The sequence below is a fragment of the Nerophis ophidion genome, linkage group LG29 (assembly GCF_033978795.1).
Source record: "Nerophis ophidion isolate RoL-2023_Sa linkage group LG29, RoL_Noph_v1.0, whole genome shotgun sequence".
Lineage (NCBI taxonomy): Eukaryota > Metazoa > Chordata > Actinopteri > Syngnathiformes > Syngnathidae > Nerophis > Nerophis ophidion.
Window position 1 is genome coordinate 1326734 of NC_084639.1, and position 19782 is coordinate 1346515.

At 47.8% G+C, this 19782-nt stretch overlaps 2 protein-coding genes across 2 annotated transcripts; both read left to right on the forward strand.

Moving 5' to 3' along the window:
- Positions 1-8035: 8035 nt before the first annotated feature.
- On the forward strand, positions 8036-10750 carry LOC133545899 (uncharacterized). The gene is made up of 3 exons (XM_061891617.1): positions 8036-8402; positions 9916-9956; positions 10164-10750. Exons 1-3 carry the CDS (start codon positions 8036-8038, stop codon positions 10395-10397), a joined length of 642 nt encoding a protein of 213 aa, XP_061747601.1. The 3' UTR covers positions 10398-10750.
- A 3770-nt stretch (positions 10751-14520) lies between these two features.
- LOC133545900 (uncharacterized) lies at positions 14521-17231 on the forward strand. The gene is made up of 3 exons (XM_061891618.1): positions 14521-14887; positions 16401-16441; positions 16649-17231. Exons 1-3 carry the CDS (start codon positions 14521-14523, stop codon positions 16880-16882), a joined length of 642 nt encoding a protein of 213 aa, XP_061747602.1. The 3' UTR covers positions 16883-17231.
- Positions 17232-19782: the final 2551 nt, after the last annotated feature.

Sequence of the window (19782 nt, forward strand, 5' to 3'; positions counted from 1 at the left end):
AGGTATGTGTGGTGGTGTGTCTGGAACCGAGGGTTCCCTGGATGTGTGGAAGAGTAGTGGTGAAGTGTTTGTAACCAAGGTTTCACTACGTGTCAGGTGTGGTGAAGAAGTACCTGGGACAGATGTCATGCGACCAAAGTTGGGGACCCAGTCTGGAGGTGAGCAGGGAGGGTGAGAGGGAGGAGTGACAACCATTTCTTCGCTGTCATGCTCCTGCCGGGGTGAGTCTGGATAATCCACCAGTGGCGCCACGGATTGTGTGGGACCAGATGATGAGGATTCTCCTTCTGATGTTGTGTCCTTTTTCAGGTCCCGGCTGAGTTGGGACTCATCGCTGGAGGTAGAGATGTTAAGAGGGGACATCAGGGAGGAGGGGTCGAAGTTGTCCTGCTCCTGATCCCGAAGGTCGATGAGGAGAGCCTCGGGAACTGCGGCTCTCGGTGGTGAGTGGATGTCGTACTCCGTTTGCACCGGGGTGTCTTGTGTTGCTTGGTCCGTCCTGTGGACCATGATGACTCGATCCTGTCTCGTAGGTGATCTCTGAAGCGGGGTCCTGCGGCGTGGAGGAGAAGGCGGCTGGATGGTCGGATGCTCCTGGATGACGTCGTCCACATACGCGATGCACGGAGATCGGCGCGGTGTCCTCCTCTGCTCCATGGGTGGTGGTGTGGCAGCCGGAGCGGGCGGTCGGCGGGGGAGGAAGATTGGGGCCACCCGTAGTGGAGGGTCTGCTGGTCGATCCACTTGAGGGGACCAATCCGGGCCCCCAAAGTCGGTGCTTGTGGCTACTGACACGCGGGTCACCGTCGGTGTTGGAGGGCGGTGTGGAGCCCGTGTCACAGCCGGGGACCTGTCAGGTCCGACAGGGTCCGTGACTGTGGCCACCGATGTCCGGGTGGCAGCATGGGGTGGTGAGGGGCGGGTGGGGGGCACCACATCTGTGTTGAGCAGCAGATGTTCAAAGGCACTGGTGATGAGTGCCTCGGCCTCCTGGAGAGTGTCCCCCAACAGTCTACGTCCCAGGTGTTTCCTGGTCCATTCTTTGGCCAGGTGGAAAGCAGGTCTCCAGTCTTCCTCAATAAATGTGGTTAATTTGGATAATTCCAATTCAAGTGTGGTTTTGTAGTGTTGTTTGAGTGTGACAATAGTTTGATGTGCCCACTGTGTGGCATTGCCACGTATTTCACACTCTATTTCAGGGTTTGAAACTGCTGGCCGAATCATCGTGGCAAGTGTTTCCCGCATATTGCTGATGGATTTGGGGAGAGTGTCTTTTTTGACATTATTAAGGTGGTGTGTCACTTTAATAATATTATAACAGCTTTTGGCCATTAAATTTCCTTCAATAACAGTTTTGAAATTATTGAGGGGTGCATTCCTCCTGGGGGCATCTTGACGCTGTTTACGCGCCTTTTTGGGACGAGGAGGATTGCGGGGACGCCTTGGAGGTGAGTACGGAGGCGTGTAGTAATTTTGTGGATAGTATCTTTGCTGGCCAAAGTTATTGTTATTGTTTTGAGGACGGGAATTGTTCCCAAAATACCTGCGAGATGCGCTCCTGCGGCGCTGCTGCTGCTGCTGTCCATCAAACCAGAAGGGGCGTGTTTGAGAGCGGGGGCGTGTCTGAGAGCGAGGACGCGGTCTCTGAAAGCGGAGATCCCCGCGTCCTCGCGCCACCTCAGCATATGATCTCTGTGGTCTTTGTCGCTGGTAATCCTCAGGGTAATCTTGGCGGTCAAAAGAGCGGTAATCCGGTCTTCTGCGTCGTTCGGCGGACACATTTTGCCGGTGTTGACGGCGCTGCTTCCGGGATCTCACCGGGACCCACCCCTCGTCGTAGTACTCCGCCATTTCCGAGCGAAAGATGGATTTTTACCGCTGGAAAGTACCACGGTAGCACAAGTCGGCAAAAAAGAGGTGAGTTCGCTTTTACAAAAAAAGTTTTTGGTGGTATTTGACCGTTTTATCGATGAAAACGTGGAAGATCCGGGTACTAATGGGCGGGACCTTCGAGTGAGGTCGAGGGAAGTACTTCCGGTCTTCAGTTCGAGCGTGAAGTTGAAAAAATGTAGTTTTTGCAAAAAATATGCAATATTTCACGCGAATAATAAAACGGAATGAATTAATAATACCACTGGAGAAGAATTATAACAAAATAGAACGGTTTATTTACCAAAAGAAAGTCGGAACAGAACAACTGAACGCGACAGGTAAATAAACAAAAGACAAAACTAGAAATATAGAACGATGTATAAAGAGATATAAAGAGTGAAAAAATGGGTATAGTTACGAGTTTTTACGGCAACGTTTCGGTCATAGACCTTCCTCAGGCGAAACTCGTAAAAAGTAAGCAGAAAATACATCAAAATTCAGTGATTGGATAATCCACTGCTAAATTGATGCGGCAAATCTGTACCAATAGCCTTAAACATTTAAATGAAGGGTGGAGTCACCGTAATGCACTAAACTCTTGGCCATGAAAATAAAACTTTTTTGGCATAATAGAAGTGCAAGTAGAAATTCAAAACAGTGCTCATATGAAGTCCCAAAAAGCTATTGCACAGTAATAACTGCTTATATACAATGAATAATAATCATGTAATAATAAACATCGTTCAAATGTATGCAATATAATAGGATACAACACATTGTGAACTAATATTGCAATGGAAATACAAAATGGCAGCAAAATGAAATAACAGACATCATTATCTCTGATGTACTGTTAAGCAAGTATGATACAATGAAAATATAGCATCATATATAGAACATCATAAATATATACAGTTGTACATTCAATGATGAACAATACAAGAAAAACACTCCATCTTTTGTCCCAGGATTTTAATGATAGACAGAGAGGAAGAAAGGAGGGGATGTGAGTTGTTGTTACCTTTTCTATAGCATGCTATGAAGGTATGAGTACATATACATATGTTTTTATGTATAATGTGTCCTCCCATCCTAAGGTGAGTATAATTAATTGGTTCCAATGTTATATATATCTATATATATATGTGTGTATAGTAACACCATCATAATCTGGGTAAGTATAATTGATTGTTGGTGTTATGATAGGTGTGTATATGTATATATATAGGTATATATATATATATATATATATATATATATATGTATATATGATATAACATATATGAGTTTGTGTGTCCCACCATCATCCTCTAAAGTGAGTGGAATGAATTGTTGTACTTGTTGTGAGTATGTAAGTGTACATACCTGTATATATATGAGTCATACCATAATAAGGTAAGTATAATTGTGTTATGAAATATAATAATGTATATTATGAATAGGTAGGTATAAAATACATATATATATGTGTATTATATATGTATATATGTGTGAGAGAGTGTCACCCCTTCCTGTGGTGACTAGGATAATTTTTTGTTTTTCTGTGTACTGTGCACAGTGGAAGGTGATGGAGGTCTCGGGAGGCAGAGCGAGAGCCGGGTAAGGACTGGAGGCACTCGCCGGTTAGGTTTAGGGTTGGGGTTGGGGTTGGGGTTAGGATTAGGGTTAGGATTGGGGTTATGGTAAAAACCATAAAAAAGAAAAATGGGTAGGGTTAGGAAGGAAGGGGGGGTGGGGGGATATATAAGAAAAATAAGAAAAATAAAAAGGGAAGTAAAAAAAGGAATATGCCCTGTCCATCAACAGTCCTATGGCTCCCCCTCATACCTCGTTGAGGCCTACTGGATACCTGGTGCCCAAGTTCGCGATCCAGATGTGCTCCGCCCTCCGACGTTGGGCGAGGCTCCATCTGGGGTTCGCTTCGACGACAGTAGCCCGGACGGCAGACCACCCGTGTCGGACAAAATGCCGGACCAGGTGAGTATTGGTGTTTTTGCGTCTAACGATGTTGTACTTATGTTGGGCGAATCTCCTAGCTAAGGTATTGCCCGTCTCGCCCACGTACATATTGCCACATCGTTGACAGCGAATGACATAAACACAGTTTTGTGTATGTAGTCCGCCACGACACAGTGGTTGGAAAACCTTGCGGTTCTGGGGGTTCACAAACCACGGCGCGTGTCGGACAAGGGCGTCCCTCTGGGCGGAGGGTGGGTCTCCCAGTGGGCTGACCCTGGCCCTGACCAACATATCATTCAAGTTGGGGTTCTTCCGGTAGGCCGGTACCACATAGTGCCCCTGCAGCCTCCCGCTACTCTCCGAGAATGTACGGAAATGGGTTTTGACTTTTCTCACGACCCTGACGGCCGAAGGAGAGTAGGTGGTGATAAGAGGAATCGTGTCCGTACCAGGAGGAGGTCCCTTCGGGTCCAGGAAGACCCTCAACTGTCTTCTGAGGAAGGACCTGGAATAGCCCCTCCTCTTCAGAGCAGTAAAGAGGGTCTTCGCGGCCACCAGGAAATCCTCCTGCCTAGTACAAACACGATGAAACCTCAGGAGTTGGGATTTCACCAGCCCCGCAAATGTGTGCTTGGGGTGGAAGCTGCTTTTGTAAAGGAGCGCATGGGTGTCCGTCTCCTTGAAGAACACTTTTATGTCCAAAAGTTGCGTTTTAGCAAAATTCGGACCCTTGAATGTCGTGGTGTCCAAAAAGTCGACGGATGTGTGACTCGTGGTCGACTTGATGGTGATATTTTTATTGTGCGTGTTGAGCGTGTTTAAAAACACGCTGAACTCCTCACTAGAGTGAGTCCAAACACCCCAGATGTCATCCAGGTACCGAAAATAATGTTCGGGACGTTTTGGGCAAGAGGCCAAAGCAGATGTCTCCCATTCTGCCATAAAAATGTTGGCGTACGCAGGTGCAAATTTCTTGCCCATAGCAGTGCCCTTAATTTGGAGGTAGAAACGACCATCGAACTCAAAATCGTTTCGCCTCAAATTAATATCAAGGAGCTCCAAGAGCTCCTTCTCAGGCCTGCTGACGTCACGATACCTGTGGAAGACATTTTTGACAGCCCGGATACCCTCCTCGATATCAATGTTAGTATACAGGCTGTCAATATCAATCGTAAATAAGATGGCATCTGGGGGAAGGTGCACATTTTTAATCTTATCAATGAAATCGTAAGTGTCCTTGATGTAGCTGCCGTGTAGAAGGGAGAGTGGCGTTAAATAATGGTCGATGTACTCTGCCGTTCTATACGTCTCGCTCCCGCAGTCAGATACAATGGGGCGGCCCGGCGGTATCTCATGGGGCCTGCTCCATTGCTCTGGCTCCTTATGGATCTTAGGGAGCATGTAAAATCTGCGGGGGCGGGGATCCGGCTCACCAAGGAGGTACTTTTCTTGTTTCGAATTGATAAACTTTTTAAGTAGTAGATTATGAATAATCTTTTCTACCATGGGGATAGTTTCGGGGTAAATAGGTTCAGGCAGCGGTTTATAATATGTAGTGTCACTCAACTGCCGAGAGCCCTCCCATATGTATTGTGATCTGTCAAAAATGACAACAGCACTGCCTTTGTCGGCAGGCTTGATCACAATGTGCTTATTGCACTTAAGACTATCAAGGGCCTCAACTTCCTCGCGTGTCAGGTTAGGGGGAACCGCAGGTGCACAGCCCGAACCGGACAATGTGAGCCCGTCAGCCTGGACCAATGCCTGGAATTCCGGAGGCAAGAGTCCAGGTGAGGGCTCCCAGTGGGAGCGGGCTGTGAAGGGTTTGGGTATGAGATGGTCCTGTTTCTCATAATACAAGGCTAGTTTGACACGTCTGTGATAGTGCTGGAGGTCAAACCTCAACTGCTGGTGCCAGTCACTACACAGATTAGAGGAGGGGATGAAGTTGAGGCCCTTGTTGAGCAGGGAAACCTGTGAGGGGGTTGGCGTAAAACTAAGGGCCAAATTTACTACGTTCTTACTACCCCCCCGATTTTTCGGGATTTTGGGGGTGCCTAGTTTAACGATTCGAGCCAGTGCTCCAACATGCGCACGGCTGTGTCCCGAGTCCAGTGGATCAGGTCACTGCGAGTATCAAATACCCGGCTGTCCAGGGCCGGGATGTGAGCATAATGATTCCTGATATATTCGTTCAGCATCTCCAGATTGTTCTGTTGCTCAACAGGCAGAGAAGCTGAAAAATTTATCAGGGGGATCAGCAATCGGGCATGTGGGAATGTCTTCCTGGCTGCCCGGAGTGCCCCTTGGAGCTGTTTGAGTGTGGTCTCCTTCACCTTCTGCTCACGGTTGTTGATACCAAAAGCTAGGACTAGAACCTCCACCTGGACCGTGGATCTTGTCTTGGACAGGATGGCTTCCGCGTGGCGGAAATTTGCCCCCGGGTAGCTGTCTATTTGGAGATCGGGCACAGTAAAAGGAGGTATATGGCTCAGGTTGGAGTCTCCGATCACCAGAATCTTTCTGGTGGCCACGAGTCTCCAATCGAGCATTTTGCGATTAGTGTTAGCATGTCTAAACACTTCCTGTACGTCTTCATCCTCTGTGTCAGATGTGTGTGATGATGAAGTGTCTGGCACAGAGGGTGCCCCATCAGGTATGTGTGGTGGTGTGTCTGGAACCGAGGGTTCCCTGGATGTGTGGAAGAGTAGTGGTGAAGTGTTTGTAACCAAGGTTTCACTACGTGTCAGGTGTGGTGAAGAAGTACCTGGGACAGATGTCATGCGACCAAAGTTGGGGACCCAGTCTGGAGGTGAGCAGGGAGGGTGAGAGGGAGGAGTGACAACCATTTCTTCGCTGTCATGCTCCTGCCGGGGTGAGTCTGGATAATCCACCAGTGGCGCCACGGATTGTGTGGGACCAGATGATGAGGATTCTCCTTCTGATGTTGTGTCCTTTTTCAGGTCCCGGCTGAGTTGGGACTCATCGCTGGAGGTAGAGATGTTAAGAGGGGACATCAGGGAGGAGGGGTCGAAGTTGTCCTGCTCCTGATCCCGAAGGTCGATGAGGAGAGCCTCGGGAACTGCGGCTCTCGGTGGTGAGTGGATGTCGTACTCCGTTTGCACCGGGGTGTCTTGTGTTGCTTGGTCCGTCCTGTGGACCATGATGACTCGATCCTGTCTCGTAGGTGATCTCTGAAGCGGGGTCCTGCGGCGTGGAGGAGAAGGCGGCTGGATGGTCGGATGCTCCTGGATGACGTCGTCCACATACGCGATGCACGGAGATCGGCGCGGTGTCCTCCTCTGCTCCATGGGTGGTGGTGTGGCAGCCGGAGCGGGCGGTCGGCGGGGGAGGAAGATTGGGGCCACCCGTAGTGGAGGGTCTGCTGGTCGATCCACTTGAGGGGACCAATCCGGGCCCCCAAAGTCGGTGCTTGTGGCTACTGACACGCGGGTCACCGTCGGTGTTGGAGGGCGGTGTGGAGCCCGTGTCACAGCCGGGGACCTGTCAGGTCCGACAGGGTCCGTGACTGTGGCCACCGATGTCCGGGTGGCAGCATGGGGTGGTGAGGGGCGGGTGGGGGGCACCACATCTGTGTTGAGCAGCAGATGTTCAAAGGCACTGGTGATGAGTGCCTCGGCCTCCTGGAGAGTGTCCCCCAACAGTCTACGTCCCAGGTGTTTCCTGGTCCATTCTTTGGCCAGGTGGAAAGCAGGTCTCCAGTCTTCCTCAATAAATGTGGTTAATTTGGATAATTCCAATTCAAGTGTGGTTTTGTAGTGTTGTTTGAGTGTGACAATAGTTTGATGTGCCCACTGTGTGGCATTGCCACGTATTTCACACTCTATTTCAGGGTTTGAAACTGCTGGCCGAATCATCGTGGCAAGTGTTTCCCGCATATTGCTGATGGATTTGGGGAGAGTGTCTTTTTTGACATTATTAAGGTGGTGTGTCACTTTAATAATATTATAACAGCTTTTGGCCATTAAATTTCCTTCAATAACAGTTTTGAAATTATTGAGGGGTGCATTCCTCCTGGGGGCATCTTGACGCTGTTTACGCGCCTTTTTGGGACGAGGAGGATTGCGGGGACGCCTTGGAGGTGAGTACGGAGGCGTGTAGTAATTTTGTGGATAGTATCTTTGCTGGCCAAAGTTATTGTTATTGTTTTGAGGACGGGAATTGTTCCCAAAATACCTGCGAGATGCGCTCCTGCGGCGCTGCTGCTGCTGCTGTCCATCAAACCAGAAGGGGCGTGTTTGAGAGCGGGGGCGTGTCTGAGAGCGAGGACGCGGTCTCTGAAAGCGGAGATCCCCGCGTCCTCGCGCCACCTCAGCATATGATCTCTGTGGTCTTTGTCGCTGGTAATCCTCAGGGTAATCTTGGCGGTCAAAAGAGCGGTAATCCGGTCTTCTGCGTCGTTCGGCGGACACATTTTGCCGGTGTTGACGGCGCTGCTTCCGGGATCTCACCGGGACCCACCCCTCGTCGTAGTACTCCGCCATTTCCGAGCGAAAGATGGATTTTTACCGCTGGAAAGTACCACGGTAGCACAAGTCGGCAAAAAAGAGGTGAGTTCGCTTTTACAAAAAAAGTTTTTGGTGGTATTTGACCGTTTTATCGATGAAAACGTGGAAGATCCGGGTACTAATGGGCGGGACCTTCGAGTGAGGTCGAGGGAAGTACTTCCGGTCTTCAGTTCGAGCGTGAAGTTGAAAAAATGTAGTTTTTGCAAAAAATATGCAATATTTCACGCGAATAATAAAACGGAATGAATTAATAATACCACTGGAGAAGAATTATAACAAAATAGAACGGTTTATTTACCAAAAGAAAGTCGGAACAGAACAACTGAACGCGACAGGTAAATAAACAAAAGACAAAACTAGAAATATAGAACGATGTATAAAGAGATATAAAGAGTGAAAAAATGGGTATAGTTACGAGTTTTTACGGCAACGTTTCGGTCATAGACCTTCCTCAGGCGAAACTCGTAAAAAGTAAGCAGAAAATACATCAAAATTCAGTGATTGGATAATCCACTGCTAAATTGATGCGGCAAATCTGTACCAATAGCCTTAAACATTTAAATGAAGGGTGGAGTCACCGTAATGCACTAAACTCTTGGCCATGAAAATAAAACTTTTTTGGCATAATAGAAGTGCAAGTAGAAATTCAAAACAGTGCTCATATGAAGTCCCAAAAAGCTATTGCACAGTAATAACTGCTTATATACAATGAATAATAATCATGTAATAATAAACATCGTTCAAATGTATGCAATATAATAGGATACAACACATTGTGAACTAATATTGCAATGGAAATACAAAATGGCAGCAAAATGAAATAACAGACATCATTATCTCTGATGTACTGTTAAGCAAGTATGATACAATGAAAATATAGCATCATATATAGAACATCATAAATATATACAGTTGTACATTCAATGATGAACAATACAAGAAAAACACTCCATCTTTTGTCCCAGGATTTTAATGATAGACAGAGAGGAAGAAAGGAGGGGATGTGAGTTGTTGTTACCTTTTCTATAGCATGCTATGAAGGTATGAGTACATATACATATGTTTTTATGTATAATGTGTCCTCCCATCCTAAGGTGAGTATAATTAATTGGTTCCAATGTTATATATATCTATATATATATGTGTGTATAGTAACACCATCATAATCTGGGTAAGTATAATTGATTGTTGGTGTTATGATAGGTGTGTATATGTATATATATAGGTATATATATATATATATATATATATATATATATGTATATATGATATAACATATATGAGTTTGTGTGTCCCACCATCATCCTCTAAAGTGAGTGGAATGAATTGTTGTACTTGTTGTGAGTATGTAAGTGTACATACCTGTATATATATGAGTCATACCATAATAAGGTAAGTATAATTGTGTTATGAAATATAATAATGTATATTATGAATAGGTAGGTATAAAATACATATATATATGTGTATTATATATGTATATATGTGTGAGAGAGTGTCACCCCTTCCTGTGGTGACTAGGATAATTTTTTGTTTTTCTGTGTACTGTGCACAGTGGAAGGTGATGGAGGTCTCGGGAGGCAGAGCGAGAGCCGGGTAAGGACTGGAGGCACTCGCCGGTTAGGTTTAGGGTTGGGGTTGGGGTTGGGGTTAGGATTAGGGTTAGGATTGGGGTTATGGTAAAAACCATAAAAAAGAAAAATGGGTAGGGTTAGGAAGGAAGGGGGGGTGGGGGGATATATAAGAAAAATAAGAAAAATAAAAAGGGAAGTAAAAAAAGGAATATGCCCTGTCCATCAACAGTCCTATGGCTCCCCCTCATACCTCGTTGAGGCCTACTGGATACCTGGTGCCCAAGTTCGCGATCCAGATGTGCTCCGCCCTCCGACGTTGGGCGAGGCTCCATCTGGGGTTCGCTTCGACGACAGTAGCCCGGACGGCAGACCACCCGTGTCGGACAAAATGCCGGACCAGGTGAGTATTGGTGTTTTTGCGTCTAACGATGTTGTACTTATGTTGGGCGAATCTCCTAGCTAAGGTATTGCCCGTCTCGCCCACGTACATATTGCCACATCGTTGACAGCGAATGACATAAACACAGTTTTGTGTATGTAGTCCGCCACGACACAGTGGTTGGAAAACCTTGCGGTTCTGGGGGTTCACAAACCACGGCGCGTGTCGGACAAGGGCGTCCCTCTGGGCGGAGGGTGGGTCTCCCAGTGGGCTGACCCTGGCCCTGACCAACATATCATTCAAGTTGGGGTTCTTCCGGTAGGCCGGTACCACATAGTGCCCCTGCAGCCTCCCGCTACTCTCCGAGAATGTACGGAAATGGGTTTTGACTTTTCTCACGACCCTGACGGCCGAAGGAGAGTAGGTGGTGATAAGAGGAATCGTGTCCGTACCAGGAGGAGGTCCCTTCGGGTCCAGGAAGACCCTCAACTGTCTTCTGAGGAAGGACCTGGAATAGCCCCTCCTCTTCAGAGCAGTAAAGAGGGTCTTCGCGGCCACCAGGAAATCCTCCTGCCTAGTACAAACACGATGAAACCTCAGGAGTTGGGATTTCACCAGCCCCGCAAATGTGTGCTTGGGGTGGAAGCTGCTTTTGTAAAGGAGCGCATGGGTGTCCGTCTCCTTGAAGAACACTTTTATGTCCAAAAGTTGCGTTTTAGCAAAATTCGGACCCTTGAATGTCGTGGTGTCCAAAAAGTCGACGGATGTGTGACTCGTGGTCGACTTGATGGTGATATTTTTATTGTGCGTGTTGAGCGTGTTTAAAAACACGCTGAACTCCTCACTAGAGTGAGTCCAAACACCCCAGATGTCATCCAGGTACCGAAAATAATGTTCGGGACGTTTTGGGCAAGAGGCCAAAGCAGATGTCTCCCATTCTGCCATAAAAATGTTGGCGTACGCAGGTGCAAATTTCTTGCCCATAGCAGTGCCCTTAATTTGGAGGTAGAAACGACCATCGAACTCAAAATCGTTTCGCCTCAAATTAATATCAAGGAGCTCCAAGAGCTCCTTCTCAGGCCTGCTGACGTCACGATACCTGTGGAAGACATTTTTGACAGCCCGGATACCCTCCTCGATATCAATGTTAGTATACAGGCTGTCAATATCAATCGTAAATAAGATGGCATCTGGGGGAAGGTGCACATTTTTAATCTTATCAATGAAATCGTAAGTGTCCTTGATGTAGCTGCCGTGTAGAAGGGAGAGTGGCGTTAAATAATGGTCGATGTACTCTGCCGTTCTATACGTCTCGCTCCCGCAGTCAGATACAATGGGGCGGCCCGGCGGTATCTCATGGGGCCTGCTCCATTGCTCTGGCTCCTTATGGATCTTAGGGAGCATGTAAAATCTGCGGGGGCGGGGATCCGGCTCACCAAGGAGGTACTTTTCTTGTTTCGAATTGATAAACTTTTTAAGTAGTAGATTATGAATAATCTTTTCTACCATGGGGATAGTTTCGGGGTAAATAGGTTCAGGCAGCGGTTTATAATATGTAGTGTCACTCAACTGCCGAGAGCCCTCCCATATGTATTGTGATCTGTCAAAAATGACAACAGCACTGCCTTTGTCGGCAGGCTTGATCACAATGTGCTTATTGCACTTAAGACTATCAAGGGCCTCAACTTCCTCGCGTGTCAGGTTAGGGGGAACCGCAGGTGCACAGCCCGAACCGGACAATGTGAGCCCGTCAGCCTGGACCAATGCCTGGAATTCCGGAGGCAAGAGTCCAGGTGAGGGCTCCCAGTGGGAGCGGGCTGTGAAGGGTTTGGGTATGAGATGGTCCTGTTTCTCATAATACAAGGCTAGTTTGACACGTCTGTGATAGTGCTGGAGGTCAAACCTCAACTGCTGGTGCCAGTCACTACACAGATTAGAGGAGGGGATGAAGTTGAGGCCCTTGTTGAGCAGGGAAACCTGTGAGGGGGTTGGCGTAAAACTAAGGGCCAAATTTACTACGTTCTTACTACCCCCCCGATTTTTCGGGATTTTGGGGGTGCCTAGTTTAACGATTCGAGCCAGTGCTCCAACATGCGCACGGCTGTGTCCCGAGTCCAGTGGATCAGGTCACTGCGAGTATCAAATACCCGGCTGTCCAGGGCCGGGATGTGAGCATAATGATTCCTGATATATTCGTTCAGCATCTCCAGATTGTTCTGTTGCTCAACAGGCAGAGAAGCTGAAAAATTTATCAGGGGGATCAGCAATCGGGCATGTGGGAATGTCTTCCTGGCTGCCCGGAGTGCCCCTTGGAGCTGTTTGAGTGTGGTCTCCTTCACCTTCTGCTCACGGTTGTTGATACCAAAAGCTAGGACTAGAACCTCCACCTGGACCGTGGATCTTGTCTTGGACAGGATGGCTTCCGCGTGGCGGAAATTTGCCCCCGGGTAGCTGTCTATTTGGAGATCGGGCACAGTAAAAGGAGGTATATGGCTCAGGTTGGAGTCTCCGATCACCAGAATCTTTCTGGTGGCCACGAGTCTCCAATCGAGCATTTTGCGATTAGTGTTAGCATGTCTAAACACTTCCTGTACGTCTTCATCCTCTGTGTCAGATGTGTGTGATGATGAAGTGTCTGGCACAGAGGGTGCCCCATCAGGTATGTGTGGTGGTGTGTCTGGAACCGAGGGTTCCCTGGATGTGTGGAAGAGTAGTGGTGAAGTGTTTGTAACCAAGGTTTCACTACGTGTCAGGTGTGGTGAAGAAGTACCTGGGACAGATGTCATGCGACCAAAGTTGGGGACCCAGTCTGGAGGTGAGCAGGGAGGGTGAGAGGGAGGAGTGACAACCATTTCTTCGCTGTCATGCTCCTGCCGGGGTGAGTCTGGATAATCCACCAGTGGCGCCACGGATTGTGTGGGACCAGATGATGAGGATTCTCCTTCTGATGTTGTGTCCTTTTTCAGGTCCCGGCTGAGTTGGGACTCATCGCTGGAGGTAGAGATGTTAAGAGGGGACATCAGGGAGGAGGGGTCGAAGTTGTCCTGCTCCTGATCCCGAAGGTCGATGAGGAGAGCCTCGGGAACTGCGGCTCTCGGTGGTGAGTGGATGTCGTACTCCGTTTGCACCGGGGTGTCTTGTGTTGCTTGGTCCGTCCTGTGGACCATGATGACTCGATCCTGTCTCGTAGGTGATCTCTGAAGCGGGGTCCTGCGGCGTGGAGGAGAAGGCGGCTGGATGGTCGGATGCTCCTGGATGACGTCGTCCACATACGCGATGCACGGAGATCGGCGCGGTGTCCTCCTCTGCTCCATGGGTGGTGGTGTGGCAGCCGGAGCGGGCGGTCGGCGGGGGAGGAAGATTGGGGCCACCCGTAGTGGAGGGTCTGCTGGTCGATCCACTTGAGGGGACCAATCCGGGCCCCCAAAGTCGGTGCTTGTGGCTACTGACACGCGGGTCACCGTCGGTGTTGGAGGGCGGTGTGGAGCCCGTGTCACAGCCGGGGACCTGTCAGGTCCGACAGGGTCCGTGACTGTGGCCACCGATGTCCGGGTGGCAGCATGGGGTGGTGAGGGGCGGGTGGGGGGCACCACATCTGTGTTGAGCAGCAGATGTTCAAAGGCACTGGTGATGAGTGCCTCGGCCTCCTGGAGAGTGTCCCCCAACAGTCTACGTCCCAGGTGTTTCCTGGTCCATTCTTTGGCCAGGTGGAAAGCAGGTCTCCAGTCTTCCTCAATAAATGTGGTTAATTTGGATAATTCCAATTCAAGTGTGGTTTTGTAGTGTTGTTTGAGTGTGACAATAGTTTGATGTGCCCACTGTGTGGCATTGCCACGTATTTCACACTCTATTTCAGGGTTTGAAACTGCTGGCCGAATCATCGTGGCAAGTGTTTCCCGCATATTGCTGATGGATTTGGGGAGAGTGTCTTTTTTGACATTATTAAGGTGGTGTGTCACTTTAATAATATTATAACAGCTTTTGGCCATTAAATTTCCTTCAATAACAGTTTTGAAATTATTGAGGGGTGCATTCCTCCTGGGGGCATCTTGACGCTGTTTACGCGCCTTTTTGGGACGAGGAGGATTGCGGGGACGCCTTGGAGGTGAGTACGGAGGCGTGTAGTAATTTTGTGGATAGTATCTTTGCTGGCCAAAGTTATTGTTATTGTTTTGAGGACGGGAATTGTTCCCAAAATACCTGCGAGATGCGCTCCTGCGGCGCTGCTGCTGCTGCTGTCCATCAAACCAGAAGGGGCGTGTTTGAGAGCGGGGGCGTGTCTGAGAGCGAGGACGCGGTCTCTGAAAGCGGAGATCCCCGCGTCCTCGCGCCACCTCAGCATATGATCTCTGTGGTCTTTGTCGCTGGTAATCCTCAGGGTAATCTTGGCGGTCAAAAGAGCGGTAATCCGGTCTTCTGCGTCGTTCGGCGGACACATTTTGCCGGTGTTGACGGCGCTGCTTCCGGGATCTCACCGGGACCCACCCCTCGTCGTAGTACTCCGCCATTTCCGAGCGAAAGATGGATTTTTACCGCTGGAAAGTACCACGGTAGCACAAGTCGGCAAAAAAGAGGTGAGTTCGCTTTTACAAAAAAAGTTTTTGGTGGTATTTGACCGTTTTATCGATGAAAACGTGGAAGATCCGGGTACTAATGGGCGGGACCTTCGAGTGAGGTCGAGGGAAGTACTTCCGGTCTTCAGTTCGAGCGTGAAGTTGAAAAAATGTAGTTTTTGCAAAAAATATGCAATATTTCACGCGAATAATAAAACGGAATGAATTAATAATACCACTGGAGAAGAATTATAACAAAATAGAACGGTTTATTTACCAAAAGAAAGTCGGAACAGAACAACTGAACGCGACAGGTAAATAAACAAAAGACAAAACTAGAAATATAGAACGATGTATAAAGAGATATAAAGAGTGAAAAAATGGGTATAGTTACGAGTTTTTACGGCAACGTTTCGGTCATAGACCTTCCTCAGGCGAAACTCGTAAAAAGTAAGCAGAAAATACATCAAAATTCAGTGATTGGATAATCCACTGCTAAATTGATGCGGCAAATCTGTACCAATAGCCTTAAACATTTAAATGAAGGGTGGAGTCACCGTAATGCACTAAACTCTTGGCCATGAAAATAAAACTTTTTTGGCATAATAGAAGTGCAAGTAGAAATTCAAAACAGTGCTCATATGAAGTCCCAAAAAGCTATTGCACAGTAATAACTGCTTATATACAATGAATAATAATCATGTAATAATAAACATCGTTCAAATGTATGCAATATAATAGGATACAACACATTGTGAACTAATATTGCAATGGAAATACAAAATGGCAGCAAAATGAAATAACAGACATCATTATCTCTGATGTACTGTTAAGCAAGTATGATACAATGAAAATATAGCATCATATATAGAACATCATAAATATATACAGTTGTACATTCAATGATGAACAATACAAGAAAAACACTCCATCTTTTGTCCCAGGATTTTAATGATAGACAGAGAGGAAGAAAGGAGGGGATGTGAGTTGTTGTTACCTTTTCTATAGCATGCTATGAAGGTATGAGTACATATACATATGTTTTTATGTATAATGTGTCCTCCCATCCTAAGGTGAGTATAATTAATTGGTTCCAATGTTATATATATCTATATATATATGTGTGTATAGTAACACCATCATAATCTGGGTAAGTATAATTGATTGTTGGTGTTATGATAGGTGTGTATATGTATATATATAGGTATATATATATATATATATATATATATATATATGTATATATGATATAACATATATGAGTTTGTGTGTCCCACCATCATCCTCTAAAGTGAGTGGAATGAATTGTTGTACTTGTTGTGAGTATGTAAGTGTACATACCTGTATATATATGAGTCATACCATAATAAGGTAAGTATAATTGTGTTATGAAATATAATAATGTATATTATGAATAGGTAGGTATAAAATACATATATATATGTGTATTATATATGTATATATGTGTGAGAGAGTGTCACCCCTTCCTGTGGTGACTAGGATAATTTTTTGTTTTTCTGTGTACTGTGCACAGTGGAAGGTGATGGAGGTCTCGGGAGGCAGAGCGAGAGCCGGGTAAGGACTGGAGGCACTCGCCGGTTAGGTTTAGGGTTGGGGTTGGGGTTGGGGTTAGGATTAGGGTTAGGATTGGGGTTATGGTAAAAACCATAAAAAAGAAAAATGGGTAGGGTTAGGAAGGAAGGGGGGGTGGGGGGATATATAAGAAAAATAAGAAAAATAAAAAGGGAAGTAAAAAAAGGAATATGCCCTGTCCATCAACAGTCCTATGGCTCCCCCTCATACCTCGTTGAGGCCTACTGGATACCTGGTGCCCAAGTTCGCGATCCAGATGTGCTCCGCCCTCCGACGTTGGGCGAGGCTCCATCTGGGGTTCGCTTCGACGACAGTAGCCCGGACGGCAGACCACCCGTGTCGGACAAAATGCCGGACCAGGTGAGTATTGGTGTTTTTGCGTCTAACGATGTTGTACTTATGTTGGGCGAATCTCCTAGCTAAGGTATTGCCCGTCTCGCCCACGTACATATTGCCACATCGTTGACAGCGAATGACATAAACACAGTTTTGTGTATGTAGTCCGCCACGACACAGTGGTTGGAAAACCTTGCGGTTCTGGGGGTTCACAAACCACGGCGCGTGTCGGACAAGGGCGTCCCTCTGGGCGGAGGGTGGGTCTCCCAGTGGGCTGACCCTGGCCCTGACCAACATATCATTCAAGTTGGGGTTCTTCCGGTAGGCCGGTACCACATAGTGCCCCTGCAGCCTCCCGCTACTCTCCGAGAATGTACGGAAATGGGTTTTGACTTTTCTCACGACCCTGACGGCCGAAGGAGAGTAGGTGGTGATAAGAGGAATCGTGTCCGTACCAGGAGGAGGTCCCTTCGGGTCCAGGAAGACCCTCAACTGTCTTCTGAGGAAGGACCTGGAATAGCCCCTCCTCTTCAGAGCAGTAAAGAGGGTCTTCGCGGCCACCAGGAAATCCTCCTGCCTAGTACAAACACGATGAAACCTCAGGAGTTGGGATTTCACCAGCCCCGCAAATGTGTGCTTGGGGTGGAAGCTGCTTTTGTAAAGGAGCGCATGGGTGTCCGTCTCCTTGAAGAACACTTTTATGTCCAAAAGTTGCGTTTTAGCAAAATTCGGACCCTTGAATGTCGTGGTGTCCAAAAAGTCGACGGATGTGTGACTCGTGGTCGACTTGATGGTGATATTTTTATTGTGCGTGTTGAGCGTGTTTAAAAACACGCTGAACTCCTCACTAGAGTGAGTCCAAACACCCCAGATGTCATCCAGGTACCGAAAATAATGTTCGGGACGTTTTGGGCAAGAGGCCAAAGCAGATGTCTCCCATTCTGCCATAAAAATGTTGGCGTACGCAGGTGCAAATTTCTTGCCCATAGCAGTGCCCTTAATTTGGAGGTAGAAACGACCATCGAACTCAAAATCGTTTCGCCTCAAATTAATATCAAGGAGCTCCAAGAGCTCCTTCTCAGGCCTGCTGACGTCACGATACCTGTGGAAGACATTTTTGACAGCCCGGATACCCTCCTCGATATCAATGTTAGTATACAGGCTGTCAATATCAATCGTAAATAAGATGGCATCTGGGGGAAGGTGCACATTTTTAATCTTATCAATGAAATCGTAAGTGTCCTTGATGTAGCTGCCGTGTAGAAGGGAGAGTGGCGTTAAATAATGGTCGATGTACTCTGCCGTTCTATACGTCTCGCTCCCGCAGTCAGATACAATGGGGCGGCCCGGCGGTATCTCATGGGGCCTGCTCCATTGCTCTGGCTCCTTATGGATCTTAGGGAGCATGTAAAATCTGCGGGGGCGGGGATCCGGCTCACCAAGGAGGTACTTTTCTTGTTTCGAATTGATAAACTTTTTAAGTAGTAGATTATGAATAATCTTTTCTACCATGGGGATAGTTTCGGGGTAAATAGGTTCAGGCAGCGGTTTATAATATGTAGTGTCACTCAACTGCCGAGAGCCCTCCCATATGTATTGTGATCTGTCAAAAATGACAACAGCACTGCCTTTGTCGGCAGGCTTGATCACAATGTGCTTATTGCACTTAAGACTATCAAGGGCCTCAACTTCCTCGCGTGTCAGGTTAGGGGGAACCGCAGGTGCACAGCCCGAACCGGACAATGTGAGCCCGTCAGCCTGGACCAATGCCTGGAATTCCGGAGGCAAGAGTCCAGGTGAGGGCTCCCAGTGGGAGCGGGCTGTGAAGGGTTTGGGTATGAGATGGTCCTGTTTCTCATAATACAAGGCTAGTTTGACACGTCTGTGATAGTGCTGGAGGTCAAACCTCAACTGCTGGTGCCAGTCACTACACAGATTAGAGGAGGGGATGAAGTTGAGGCCCTTGTTGAGCAGGGAAACCTGTGAGGGGGTTGGCGTAAAACTAAGGGCCAAATTTACTACGTTCTTACTACCCCCCCGATTTTTCGGGATTTTGGGGGTGCCTAGTTTAACGATTCGAGCCAGTGCTCCAACATGCGCACGGCTGTGTCCCGAGTCCAGTGGATCAGGTCACTGCGAGTATCAAATACCCGGCTGTCCAGGGCCGGGATGTGAGCATAATGATTCCTGATATATTCGTTCAGCATCTCCAGATTGTTCTGTTGCTCAACAGGCAGAGAAGCTGAAAAATTTATCAGGGGGATCAGCAATCGGGCATGTGGGAATGTCTTCCTGGCTGCCCGGAGTGCCCCTTGGAGCTGTTTGAGTGTGGTCTCCTTCACCTTCTGCTCACGGTTGTTGATACCAAAAGCTAGGACTAGAACCTCCACCTGGACCGTGGATCTTGTCTTGGACAGGATGGCTTCCGCGTGGCGGAAATTTGCCCCCGGGTAGCTGTCTATTTGGAGATCGGGCACAGTAAAAGGAGGTATATGGCTCAGGTTGGAGTCTCCGATCACCAGAATCTTTCTGGTGGCCACGAGTCTCCAATCGAGCATTTTGCGATTAGTGTTAGCATGTCTAAACACTTCCTGTACGTCTTCATCCTCTGTGTCAGATGTGTGTGATGATGAAGTGTCTGGCACAGAGGGTGCCCCATCAGGTATGTGTGGTGGTGTGTCTGGAACCGAGGGTTCCCTGGATGTGTGGAAGAGTAGTGGTGAAGTGTTTGTAACCAAGGTTTCACTACGTGTCAGGTGTGGTGAAGAAGTACCTGGGACAGATGTCATGCGACCAAAGTTGGGGACCCAGTCTGGAGGTGAGCAGGGAGGGTGAGAGGGAGGAGTGACAACCATTTCTTCGCTGTCATGCTCCTGCCGGGGTGAGTCTGGATAATCCACCAGTGGCGCCACGGATTGTGTGGGACCAGATGATGAGGATTCTCCTTCTGATGTTGTGTCCTTTTTCAGGTCCCGGCTGAGTTGGGA